The sequence below is a fragment of the Lithobates pipiens genome, unplaced genomic scaffold (assembly GCF_037356315.1).
Source record: "Lithobates pipiens isolate NorthernLeopardFrog02 unplaced genomic scaffold, aLitPip1_a1.2 Scaffold_16, whole genome shotgun sequence".
Lineage (NCBI taxonomy): Eukaryota > Metazoa > Chordata > Amphibia > Anura > Ranidae > Lithobates > Lithobates pipiens.
The window spans coordinates 134,893,755-134,907,444 of NW_027507748.1; the positions used below are offsets into that span (position 1 = coordinate 134,893,755).

At 48.6% G+C, this 13,690-nt stretch overlaps 1 protein-coding gene across 1 annotated transcript; it reads left to right on the plus strand.

Moving 5' to 3' along the window:
- Nucleotides 1-3,504: 3,504 nt before the first annotated feature.
- Nucleotides 3,505-12,884, plus strand: LOC143984114 (uncharacterized). The gene is made up of 6 exons (XM_077484427.1): nucleotides 3,505-3,815; nucleotides 7,175-7,299; nucleotides 7,387-7,464; nucleotides 7,877-7,945; nucleotides 8,081-8,170; nucleotides 12,451-12,884. The coding sequence occupies exons 1-6, from the start codon at nucleotides 3,505-3,507 to the stop codon at nucleotides 12,882-12,884; spliced, it is 1,107 nt and encodes a 368-aa protein (XP_077340553.1).
- The last annotated feature ends 806 nt before the right edge of the window (nucleotides 12,885-13,690 follow it).

Here is a 13,690-nt window from a genome sequence, read left to right on the forward strand (position 1 = left end):
CTAGGCCGAGAAATTGGATACTCTGCTGCTCAAATTTACATTTCTCGGCCTTAGCGTAAAGTCCGTGTTGCCGGAGCCGGAGCAGCACTCTGCTGACGTGCCCACGATGCTGTTCTAGAGACCCGGAAAAGATTAGAATATCGTCCAGGTAAACAATGACAAAGATGTCCAGAAAGTCTCGGAAAACATCATTAATCAGGTGCTGGAAAGTGGCCGGGGCATTGCAAAGTCCGAAGGGCATTACTAAGTACTCGTAATGCCCAAAACGAGTCCGAAACGCAGTTTTCCACTCGTCGCCTGCTCGTATTCTGACCAGATTGTAAGCTCCCCTCAAGTCCAACTTAGTAAAGATAGTAGCTGACCTTAATTTTTGAAAAAGCTCCGGAATCAGTGGTAAGGGATAACGGTTTTTAATCGTGATCCGATTTAACTCCCGGTAGTCTACACAGGGCCGAAGGGTCTGATCCTTCTTTGTAACAAAGAATATTCCGGCACCGGCAGGAGATGTGGAATGGCGGATGAACCCCTTCTTAAGGTTTTCGGTGATGTAGACCTTTAGGGCTTCCTGCTCTCTCGGACAAGGGGAAGACACGCCCGAATGGGATCTCTGCCCCAGGAAGGAGCTCGATGGGACAATCGTAGGGGCGATGTGGGGGAAGAGAATCAGCCCCCCGTTTACTGAAAACATCCAGAAACTCTTGGTAGGACTCTGGAACTAACTGACACAAGTCCTGGTCTGGATCCAGACAGAGGAGCGTTCTGGGCTGTACCGAAGCTCCGGGCAGACAGTGGTCCTGGCAGTAAGAGGAGAGGAAACTCACTTCCCCGGAAGACCAGTCGATGGAGGGGTTATGCGCCTGAAGCCACGGAATACCCAAGATCACAGGGAAAAGTGGTGATGAGATAACGTCCAAGGTTAGCAGTTCGGCATGTTGGCAGGAAGTGGTAGTGGGTAGCGGAAGAGTCTCCTGGGTAACTCGGCCAGACTTAATTTGTGAACCATCAGCCAGGAAGATGGAAAGTTCATGGGGTTTCTTCCGAAGGGGGATGGAGTGCAGACTGGTGAATGCAGCGTCGATGAAACAGCCGCAGGCCCCTGAGTCAAGGATAGCGCTGACGTGAATCATTCTTCCCTGCAGCTGGAATGAGAGCAGAAGAGCGACATGGAACGAGTTGGAAGGCAGAGTTACAGGGTTGTGAGACACAGAAGAAAGGCACTTACGTGTCTTAACAGGGCAGTTGACCACGTAATGTCCGGGGCCGCCGCAGTATAGGCACAAGTTCATCTGCCGGCGGCGGGCTCGCTCTTCAGGTGACAGGGTAGGCCGGAGTAACCAGAGCTGCATGGGTTCTTCAGATGCTTGGGCGGCACTGGCAGGTCTCCCTTGAGAGGATGGAATGAAGAAGGGTGCTGAAGAAGGGGTCCTGGCGGACATCCAAGCTGGTCTTTGGGATTGGGTGGAGCGTTCCGCCCTACGCTCACGGAGCCTCCTATCAATCCGAATGGCCGAAGCGATTAAGTCCTCCAAGGAATCCGGGGTTCCAACACGGGCCAACTCATCTTTAAGGCCCTCTGACAGGCCCAAGCGGAATTGATGTCTTAGGGCCGACTCGTTCCACTGGGTATCTGCGCTCCAGCGTCTAAAGTCTGATACATAGTCTTCTGCCGACCTCCGACCCTGCTGGAGCTCAGTTAATGCAGATTCCGCGGTAGCGGACCGCTGAGGATCCTCGTAGAGCTGGGCCATTCCCTCGAGAAAGGTAGCAAGGGTCTGGGTGAGAGGACTGTCATTTTCCAGGAGGTGATGGGCCCAGGACTGGGGCTCTCCTTGCAGAAGAGAGATAACGAATCCCACTTTAGTAGCCTCCAGAGAAAAAGTCCTAGGCTGTAGGGCAAAGTATAGTTGGCAGGCGTTACGGAAGGCCCGGAACTTGGAGCGGTCCCTGGAAAACCTCTCTGGAATGGGAACCCTAGGTTCAGGTGGAAGCGTCATCACGGCTGGTTGAATGGCAGGCTGAACAGGAGGAGGCTGGGGAGCGGTGATTGGAGGACCGGAGGTAGATAGGTGTTGCACACGTTCCTCCAGCCTGGAGTAACCATCCTGAAGGGACTTCACTGCTTGAGTCAGGGCCGCAAGATGCGAGCAGATCTCCTTCATGGCGGAGTCCCCTTCCGCAGACTCAGACATTTTTGGCTGTTCGTACTGTTAAGGTCTTCAGGTGGTGAGTCTGACTTAGTGGAAGGGGACCGCTCTTACGACTCTGGTTCTGGTCTCACTGGAATGGGAACAGGGAGACCGGAGCACAGCGGGGTAGGAGAGTCCAGACAGGTGCAGCAGCAGGCACTGGATAGGAGAGGATCCTCTGGAGCAGGAACTCGCAGTGGCAGGAAGGCAGCTAGGAGAAGGCTGCAGACCGTGGAAACAGGATGGCAGGCTCTTTAGGATGCAAGGTACAGATGCAGGAGCAAGCAGGAACTAGCAGAGGCGTCAGGTACAAGCAGAGGTTCGGCAACAGGTAGACAGTCCAAGAGAGGTCAAACAAGCCGGGGTCGGAGCAGGAGAGGTCAACAGAGTCAGACGGAGCCGGGTCAGGTATCAGGTTGGTAGCAGACGGATCAACAGGTTTCTTCAGGCACAAGCTGCAGACGAACAGCACAGAACGACTGCAGCTGCTCCTTTAAAAAGGGCCACTGGCGCCAAATAGCGCTAACGCGCACACGTGCGTGCGTATGCCGCGCGCACATCCGAACGACGTGCACCCGCTCGTGCTTGGAGACGCGCGTGCCCACGACGACCCGCGGCACGAACGCGCGTGCGCGAACGGACACCCGATCGTGCAGAATGGGCGGATTCCTGACAGATAATTATGCTAGGTGTGTTCTATAGTCCTGTCCCATTTGTGCTAATGGAAAGAACAATGGACAGTCAGACAAAAATTTTAAATATGCAGGTCTTAGGCAGGGCCGGGACAAGGCAGGGGCAGAAGGGGCTAGACATGTGCAGACTAGAATATTTCGTTTCGTTTTTTCGTTTTCGTCTTTAAATTTTATTTATTTAGTTACTCCCGAAATTCGTTTTTATTTATTTCGTTTTTCGTGCAAAAATTGCATTCGTCCGAAAATCCACATAAATTACGGTCGAATCTGTCTTGGAAGGCTTATGGTATCTGTCGAATGGATAAAGAAGATTCGATGGAGCTGCTAAACTATATAGCCTATAGGCGGAGCATTCGATTGCCGAAATGTACGATTGCAGTGTCGTATAGTTGCGACGATCCCGCCGAATATTATTATAAACGTGCGACGATCCCGTCGAATATTATTATACACGTGCAACGATCCCGTCAAATATTATACGTGTATGTTTTAAGTTGCTATGTCGAAACTGCGTCGCTCATGTCGAATCTGCGTCGTTCATTTCTGTGCGTCTCCGCCCCAGCGTCCGCCGTCCGCCGTCCAGGCAGTCAGTGGAGAGAGACTGGAGACTGGGAGACAGATCGAAAATGGCGGCGAGCAGCAATAACACCAGCACAAACATGCGCTCGGCCTCGGAGGAAGCACTGGCAGGGCCATCTACTCTGGCAGCAGATGTGCCAGTGCCAGTGAGGACTCGGAGAAGATCACAGGGCAAGAGGGGGAAACAGGCTGCATCCAGCAGGAAGAGGAATATCACCTGGACTCATATAGAGTCCCAGGTCCTCATCAGAGAAACTCTTCCTTGCTGGATGCAGCTGTGTGGCCCCCGCTCAAGAGAGACCACGCCAGAGTGGAAGAGGCAGAAGTGGGAGGAGATTGCCCGGAAGGTGGAGGAGCAGTACCACCACCAGCGTGACCCGACTGCCTGTCGCAAAAAATTCAGCGACCTAAAACGGTAAGTAACGTTTCCGATTTATTTAAAAAAAAATGTATTTACATTTTAACCACTTCAGCCCCAGAGGATTTGGCTGCCAAATTACAGTGCCAATTTTTGCGATTCTGCACTGTGTCGCTTTAACTGAAAATTGCGTGGTCGTGCGACGTGGCTCCCAAATAAAATTGGCCTTTTTTTCCCCTCAAATAAAGCTCTCTTATTTTTTTTTTTTGTCTTTTTGCAATAAAAAACAATTATTTATAAAAATGTTTTTCCTTCAGCTTAGGCCGATACGTATTCTTCAACATATTTTTGGTAAAAAAAAAAAAAAATCCCAATTAGGGATTATTGATTGGTTTGCGCAAAAGTTATGTGTACAAAATAGGGTGTAGTTTTATGGCATTTTTTTTTTTATTTTTTTTTTTACAAGTAATGGTGGCGATCGGCGATTTTTATTGTGACTGCGACAATATGGCGGACACATCGGACATTTTTGGGACCATTGTCATTTATACAGCAATCACTGCTATATAAATGCAGTGATTCCTGTGTAAATGACACTGGCAGTGAAGGGGTTAACCAGGGGGTGGCAGTGTAGGGGTTAAAGAGGAGGGCCGGTTAAAATAAAAAAAATAAAAAAAGTCAGCAGCTGCAAACACTGCAGTTGCTGACTTAATAAACACACTCACCTGTCCAGGGCGCCCGCGATGTTGGCTGCCCGAGGCCGACCCGTCCCTCGGCTCTCGGGTCCCGGCGCCGCCATTCCCTGTAAGGGAAACAGGCAGTGGAGCCTTATGGCTTCACTGCCCGTTTCCTACTGTGCATGCGCGAGTCCCGCAGCTACTGCGCATGCGCGAGTCCCGCAGCGCTTTCCGAATGGGACGCGCTGTGTTCTGGAACACACAGTTCCCAGAACACAGCGCGACTCATTACCCAGAAGACGCCGCGACGAAGACAGAAGACAGAAGATCTCCGCGGAAGAGGAAGATTAGGATAAAGTGCCTAGCAACAGGCATTTCTGGTAAGTTAAAAAAAAAAAAAATTTTCATTTTTTTTTTTTTAGAATTTTTTTAAATGTTTTTGTTTTTCAGGGTGGCCCTCCACTTTAAGTCTGTCCTAGGGGAGTGTTACTAAAGCCTCATACACACAGTCGGACTTTGTACAAACTTTTCCGTGGACTTTTGTACAAAGGGCGTGGTCCACAAGTTTGTATTGTATACACACGGTCGGACTTTTTCATAACAAACACGAACGTAATGATGTCACAACGTACTGACGCTGCTTCAAAAGAGGACGTTCAGTGACTCCAGCGCTACCTTTGGTGAACTTCTGTATTGTTGTCTGATCTTTTGCATTGGTTCTGAGCATGCGTGTTTGTACCTTGTACAAAAGTCCGATACTTTTGCGTACACACGGTTCGGACTTTGCTCCATCGCACTTTTGTTGCCAGAAAGTTTGTCCGTTCGCACAGCCAACCAAAGTCACATGAAAACAGAAAAAGTTTGTCCGATGGAGCACACACACAGTCGGATGTTGCTCCAAAACAGCTAATTTGCATGTTTGTTGTCAAAAAGTCCCACCATGTGTATGGGCCTTAAAGAGGAAGTAAACCCTGATGAGTTTACTTCCTCTTTTTTTCCCTGCAAAGGTAAAGCATAATGGACTACTATGCATCGCATAGTAGCTCATTATGTGTCACTTACCTGACACAGGAGCCAGCGAAGTCGCCGCTGATCCCTGTAGTCCGCCGCATCCATCTTGCTGGTGGCGTCTCGCAGCTCCGACCAATGACATCGGTGAAGCCGCGATGACGTCACTCCCGCGCATGCGCGCGGGAGTCGCGTCTCGCAGCTCCGCCGCTGCCATTCGGCGAAGCTGCGATGACGTCACTCCCGCGCATGTGCACGGGAGTCGACAAATTAGGCAAATCCATTCTTGGACTTGCCGCATTTAGTGCGCCTGCGCGCCGCTGTCTACGGCGCATGCGCCGTAGACAGCGGTGCCCATTTTCGGGCAAATATCTCCTAAACCATATAGGTTTAGGAGATATTGCTTGGACCTACAGGTAAGCCTTAATCTAGGCTTACCTGTAGGTCAAAGTGGTTTGAAGGGGTTTACTTCCTCTTTAACTTTGCGTGGCGTGGCTGTGTGTTAGTGACTGAACACTGATCTCTGCTCCAATCACATGTAGCAGAGATCAGTCACTTGTTGCTAGGCAGAATGGGGAGATGCTGTTTATGGCATCTCCCCGTTCATCCGCCCAGCGAGACGATCGCGGGTATCCCCACAGCGATGGAGCCCGCGGGACCCCCGACCGGACTCATGGGGGTCCCGACTGGCGGCACGCACGCGATGGCAGGGTGGCATATAGAAATGCCCATACCTGTACGCCAATATGCCTGCCCGTGGCATTCTGCCGACGTACATTGTCGTGCGCCGGTCAGGAAGTGGTTAACTGACAATTGGACGCTCCTGCGATGTACTACCCAAATTAAATGTATGCCCTTTTCCCGCCACATATAGAGCTTTTATTGGTGGCATTAGATCACCACACTGGGTTTTACATATTTTGTTATTGAAAAAAAGTTAGGGCCGGTTCACACTGCGGGCGATGCGAGGCGACACCGACTTGCCTCCCCGCGACCTGCCGCGACCTCAGCGGCGATTTGCAAATGACTTCTGTATAGAAGTCAATGCAAGTCGCCCCGAGGTCGCCCAGAAGTAGTACAGGAACCTTTTTTCTGAGTCGGAGCGACTCGAGTCGCTCCTCTCAGAACGGTTCCATTGTACAGAACGGGGGCGACTTGTAAGATAGCGGCGAGGCGAGTCGTGTCGCCTCGCATCGCCCGCTGTGTGAACCGGCCCTAAAGTATAAAAAAAAAATATTTTGTTATGGTGGCTGGACTTAACCAGCTTGCGGACCTGCCACCATATGTGGAGGGGTCCAAATCCACAAGTGGTTAATGCAAAAGACACAAGAAAGGTAATTTACACCATACACAGTTCACACAAGCGCCTAATTAGAAAGGTGGACTGGACAGTGGACATTTATATGAATATTTATTTACTCGGCACAATCCCAATCGTGTCTTTTATATTTTATTATGGACCAAAAAAGCATACCTTTTTCTTAAAATGAATTTGGTTAATAAAAAAAAAGTGAAAATCTTGGGCTAAATGAAAAAAAGTGCCTAATCCAAAAATTCCATTTGCATTTCATACTACTGGTTCATTCTACAATTGTTTCCTGTGTTGATGTCATTTTCAGATTACAATTGTCGATTAATTATGGAACCCGTTTCTCTTCTCCCTTTGTTTTGCAGCTCCATTGCACGTAAACGCAGGCAGTCGGGTCGCAGAGGGAAGCGGGTGCCTCTCCTCCCCCATGAGGCGGAGCTTTTAGAGGGCATAGGGGAGGAGGAGATCAGCCAGCTCCTGGCTCATCAAGGTTGGTGTCAGCATTACATTGTGCAGGAGGGTTTTGTGATTGGCAAGCATCGGGCATTCACCATGTTGTGTTTGATTTTATTTAAAGATCGTATCCAGGAGCGCCGCCGGAAGCCGAGGCCGGAGGAGGAGTCCTCGTCATCATCATCCTCTGCGTCAACACCCAGTAAGTACAGTAGTACTGTAGTAGTGACACTAATACAGGATCCTTTTCCATTTGTCCAGCCTTCCATTGTCGATTCCAATGTCATTGCTTCTCACTCAAGCAGTGACAGGTGGAGCCTCTATGATGTTCTGTCAGGTAACGCAAGCGCTTGTGTAATTTACGTAATCTGACAGAACGTCGCCGCTCTGAACTGAGGCGCCTGATCAGTGTCGTGCACCTAGCACTCGCCGCTGGAACCAGGACAGGTAAGTGCCTCCCTGTTTTTATTTTTTTTTTACTGTTTTTGTAATTTATTTTTGGATTGCCATGCTAATGGATAATTATTTAATTTTATCTTTATACAGTATTTATAGTAATATCTTTAAAGCTTGAACATTGTAAAGTTCATCATTTCTCCTTTATTATTAAATAGGTCTCGTCATCATGCAGTCAGAAGGGGAGACTGAGGAGGAGGAAGAGGCTGAGGCGGCAACGCCCACATGTAAGTTAGTATAATCTTGCTGGTATATCTGCTGCTGAGTGATCATACATGTTTCAATGTTTTTGTACTAATGTGTGTGAGATTGTTGTACACTGCAGATTGTAATTGTCTTTTCTATATTAAATTGATCAACAGCTGCTGAGCAGGAGGTGGAGGAGACCTGCCCTGGAGAGGCTGCTGGGGATGCGCCGGAAGGTGACCAGCCAGACGCGGCAGATGCAGGGAGTAAGTACAACTTTTTTAGTGTTTTCCAGGGAAATAGTATTTTAAATATGAAATGCTGGTGGCATACACTGACTGCTCTGTACACACTCAGCCCGCCCATTACATGGCACAGTAAATCGTTCCTTCGCTGTCTGCAACTTTCAGGACAGGATGATATGATATCAGCGTTCAGTTCAGCTCTTCCTGATAACCCCTGAGCTCCCTGGAATGTCCCCCCTCCCCTGATCACTGCACAGCAGGTTGGAAGCAGAGGATGTGTGTGAGTGATGATCAGTGTCCAGCTACACACACAATGCTATTACTGATATCAGTGCTGTGCAGGGCAGTCATTGTGTTGGCTCTGTTTGTTTCTTTCTTCTGCTGGCGACCAGGCTGCTGCCCATTACTAGTCCATAGGGATTCTCCAGGTTACTGCTGCTGATACTAGTGCAGCATGCCATTTACTAGAACTGGGCTGTATTTTCCCTCACTTGCAGCATCTGAAATTGTCTTTTTCTCCTCTCCCTTCCACCAGCAGCTGCAGGAGAAAAATATAGCCAATAATTTCTAAAATGCTGCCCCCCCCGAGGTCTGCACACCCGCTGTGCCCATTATGAGGGGTTCCCATCATCCCTGTGCTAATTTCTGGGGTCTTTACAACTGCTGTGTCCATTATGAGGGGTTCTCACCATCCCTATGCTGAGTTCCCGGGTCTGTACACCCACTGTGTCCATTATGAGGGGTTCTCACCATCCCTGTGCTGAGTTCCCAGGTCTGTACACCCGCTGTGCCCATTATGAGGGGTTCTCACCATCCCTGTGCTGAGTTCCCGGGTCTGTACCCCCGTTGTGCCCATTATGAGGGGTTCCCACCATCCCTGTGCTGAGTTCCCAGGTCTGTACACCCGCTGTGCCCATTATGAGGGGTTCTCACCATCCCTGAGCCAAGTTCCCAGGTCTGTACACCTGTTGTGCCCATTATGACGGGTTCCCACCGATAGGCTGCAGTGATGGAGGTGACACTGCATATAGGTATCACTCAGTGCCCATGGACACTGATAGGTGGTACTGAAGGGCCTGCACTGATTATCAGTGCCTTAAATTATCTGTGTACATATCCCCTGTACAGGGCCAGTGCTACCTATAGACAAGGTAGGTGCTGGCCTAGAGCACACATCAATCCTGGGTGCCTTACCGATGCCCCCACCCACCACCTCCAGGCTCAGTGACGGACTCCACCCCCAAAATGTTAGCAATCTATAAAAAGGTGGTGTATACATGGGCAGGGCAAAAGGGGTGGAGTCAGTGGTGGGGCCAAAGGGGCGGCAAAATTAGGTTTCGCCTAGGGTGTTAAACTCTTTCCTCATGATGTCTGATTTAGTGATGTCCAGTTCATGAATGATTCGTTCTTTTGAATCGATTATTTTCAGTGAACTGGATGTCGGATGAATCGATTTATCTGAGTGAACTGATTCGTTTGAAACACTTCACTCTGTGCACTCACTCAGTACACTACAGTACATACATAGCAGAGCAGGCCTGGTAATATGATCCTTGAGTGAGATCAGCTGACTCTAAGCACAGGACACTCAGGAACTGGATACAAACTTAAAACAAGAGTCAGGAGTTCATTCACAGTACACCGAGTTAACCACTTCAATACCGGGGGGCACTTAAACACCTTCCTGCCCAGACCAATTTTGAGCTTTCAGCGCTGTCGCACTTTGAATGACCATTTGCGCGGTCATGCTACACTGTACCCAAATTAAATGTTTATCATTTTTTTCCCACAAATAGAGCTTTCTTTTGGTGGTATTTGATCACCTCTACGGTTTTTATTTTTTGCGCTACAAATAAAAAAAATACCGAAAATTTTCAAAAAAAATATATTTTTTTGTTTCAGTTTCAAAACTTTTTAAATAAGTACGTTTTCTCCTTCACTGATGGGCACTGATGGGGCTACACTGATGGGCACTGATAAGGCGGCAGTGTTGGGCACCAATGAAGTGGCACTGATAGGCGGCACTGATGGGCGACACGGACGGACACTGATAGGTGGCACAAATTGGCATGGATGGGCGGCACGGATGGGCGGCACAGATGGTCGGCACAGGTGGGCATGGATAGGCGGCACAGGTGGGCATGGATAGGCGGCACAGGTGGGCACTCATAGGCGGCACAGGTGGGCACTCATAGGCGGCATTGGTGTTATGCTATAGTAATGGATGCCAATCAGTGCCAAACAATAATGCATGCCAATCAGTGATGCCCATTGTGGGCACTGATTGGCATCCATTATGGGCACTGATTGGCACCCATTGTGCTAACTGGCATCCCTGGTGGTCTAGGGAGGATTACCTTTTCCCTGGTGGTCTGGTGGTGTCCCTGGTGGTCCAGTGTGGTCATCCTCGGGGGGGCTGTGCTGATAATCGATCAGCACAGACCCCCCCCTGTCAGAGGAGCAGCCGATCGGCTCTCCTCTACTCGCGTCTGACAGATGCGAGTGAGGGAAAGCCGATCACCGGCTCTTCCCATTTACACTGTGATCAGCCGTGATTGGACACGGCTGATCACGTGGTAAAGAGTCTCCGTCTACGAGTACGACTACGACTCTTTACCGAGATCGTAGTTGCCGGGTGTCAGACTGACACCCCGCAACAACGATCGCCGCGATGCGCGCCCCCGGGGGCGCGCAGCGGCTCATAATCCTGATCACGTCATAATACATCCGGTCAGGATTATGAAACCACTTTGCCGCCGTCAATTGCCTATAGGGTGGGCGGCAAGTGGTTAAATAAAGAATCATACAAGTTGTTACCGAGTTAAAGAGTCATATCAGTTTTTAGAACCCAGTACACTGAAAGAATCACGAGTCACCACCAGTAAAAAAAATACACTAAACCAGTGATCAGGTGGTATGGACAGCCTCAGGCCCTTTCACACTTGTGCGACTAGTCCTGCGACTTGAGACTGCAAAGTCGCATGACAAGCCACACACCATGATTACCAAGGAGTTCAGTTCATATCTGTAGTTTTTGTACTACTTTTGTCTGACTTTGATGCGACTTGTGGCAGAGACATCAAGATTACACAAACATTGCTTCAAGTCATGGCAAAAATCATGGCAAAAGCATTTGACTTTCAAGTCGCACAAGTGTGAAACTAGCTCATGGTAGTGGTAGTAAAATCTGATCATCGTTCCTGCGCATGCGCTGTAAAGGCTACGGGCAAATCTGATGGCTAGCAATGTTAACTGGAAAGTTGGCCCATCAGAATGCAGTTCACATGCACAAAAACCCACTTTTCATTTAGGCTCCATTTCCACTTCTGCAACTTGTCCTGCGACTTTGTACTCTATGATTTCCAATGAGTATTATATTTGTATCTGTGCGACTTCAAAGTAGTCCCTGCACTACTTTGGTCCCACTTTGATGCAACTTGAGATCCATAGACCTCTGGAATACACAGGCATTGCTTTAAAGTCGCATCAAAATTGCGGCAGAATTGTACAAATTTCAGGCTGTGTTGGCCTGAAAAGCCTGAAAGTTGCACGATTCTGCCGTAACTTGAAGCCATGCCTGTGTATTCTGGAGGTATATGGACCTCAAGTCACATTAAAATGGCCTAAATGAAAAGCAGGGTTAGTGTGCATGTGAACTGCATTCTGAGTCAACTTCACAGTTAACATTGCTATCCATCAAATTTGTGGAAACCTAGGCTCAGGGCCAGTTCACACTGCTGCATAGTGCAAAATCGCATGCGATTTGCACTGCAGTGCAAATTGCAGGCGATGTCCGTGCAATGAGATTTCAGCCATACAGATAGTATGACTGAAATCGTATCGCATTCGGACTAAACTCGCACTGGAACCTTTTTTGTTTCCGCACCAGAATCGGATCGCATGGCACCCATGCGATCTGATTCATGTCCAAACTGACACTTTGCAGTGCGACATGCTAACTGAAATGGGGGTGTCATTAACATTGTATGACACTCCCCAGCAGTTCGCATATGTCGTTGTGAACTGTTGTGCGAGTCGGGTGCGATGGAGGAACCCGTAGTGGAATCGCAGGGTTCCCGCATCGCACAAGTGTGAACCCAGCCTAACACAGTTGTTTGCGTATCACCAAAATTCATGACACTGAGCTAATCTGACAATAGGCTAGTGCTCTGCGCCGATGAACTAAAACAAAGTAACCGTCCCCATGTTACCATGTTATGTATGGTTAGAGTGCAGAAGCCATGTGTAATGTTAATGTATGTATTGTATTATCTATCTAATGTATTTGCTTTTCCTCACAGGTGAAGTCTTCATCCTGGAACTCCACCCGGTGGATGAGGAGTCCAACCTGCCCGCGTCTGGTTGGCCTGACCGTCCTTCCTCAGCAGCTTCTCCAGGGCCCTTCCATCCTCCAGTATCCCCCCCCCACCTGGATACAGCCATGGGTGCTGCCTCCTCCTCCTCCTCCGTGCCTCAGGCCGCGGTTTCCCCCCCCCTCCCCCCCCCTCCAGAGCCACATATAGATTATCTGCGGCGCATTTTGGAGGTCCAAGAAAGGCAGTACGCCTATATCAGGAGGCTAGGGCATTCCTTGGGCCTCCACAATCGCCGCCAGTATGTGGCTCTGGAGAGGTGCCGAAGGAGCCTTCGGCACCTTGGTGAGCAGATGACTGGGATGAATATGTCCCTACAGCGTCTGCTCACCAGGTCGGGGGAGGATCAGGAGGATATGTAAATAGGTTTTTTTTGTTTATTTGTACATATTTTTGTATGTTTTTATATTTTGTTACATTAAAAAAAATTGTTGTTTAAAACTACTTGTTTTCTTGAATTTTGCTTTCCTAGTTCGATTCATTATGATATGTATGTGATGTTGTTTCTCTAAATTAACTACTCCATTTATAGTTATAAACTTAGTAGAGGCCTTATAATTGTGCTTTTCCTACATTTAACCATCAGGCTGAACTTAGAAAATTTAAGAGATTTCTCTCTACACTATTTCACTGTGCAGAGGGTAATCCCATGTATATTGTGTCCAGCAGTGGCGAAATTATCAGAGTCGCAACAGTCGCAAGCGGGACTGGGCCCTGTAGTTAACAATAAAAGTAGTGTGTATCTATCACAATATAAGAAAGGATTACGCTAGACAGGGTATTAATTACAGAACCGATCTTAAATATATTCTGGCGCTCTACATGTTTCGTGTTTTGGTCAACGCTTCCTTAGGAGCTTTATCAATTTTTTACATTTCTTCATGGGGGCACCCCAAGAGAAATATGCAGGAAGAAAAAGGAGAACCACAAGAAAGTATTTCTCTAGGCAGATAGAGCGATTTTCACATCGACATCACACTTTAATATGTATAGGAGCCTGTGGTTGGCACTTGGCATAAGGGCTTCAGATATTTATGGTATAAGGCATCAACGGGAGGTGATTTTGCACCATACTCTCTTAAATTCAGTTAGCCAATTCCTGTATCTTCTCCAACAAGGTAAAATGTAGGCGAGCTTGTCTCAATAGCTTCAGGGTTCAGAGGGGGAC

Coding starts and splice junctions, on each gene's coding strand:
- LOC143984114 (XM_077484427.1), top strand. CDS start 3,505: ATGGCGGCGAGCAGCAATAACACCAGCACAAACATGCGCTCGGCCTCG. Junction 7,465..7,876: donor ATCCTCTGCGTCAACACCCA/GTAAGTACAGTA, acceptor ATTATTAAATAG/GTCTCGTCATCATGCAGTCA. Junction 7,946..8,080: donor TGAGGCGGCAACGCCCACAT/GTAAGTTAGTAT, acceptor ATTGATCAACAG/CTGCTGAGCAGGAGGTGGAG.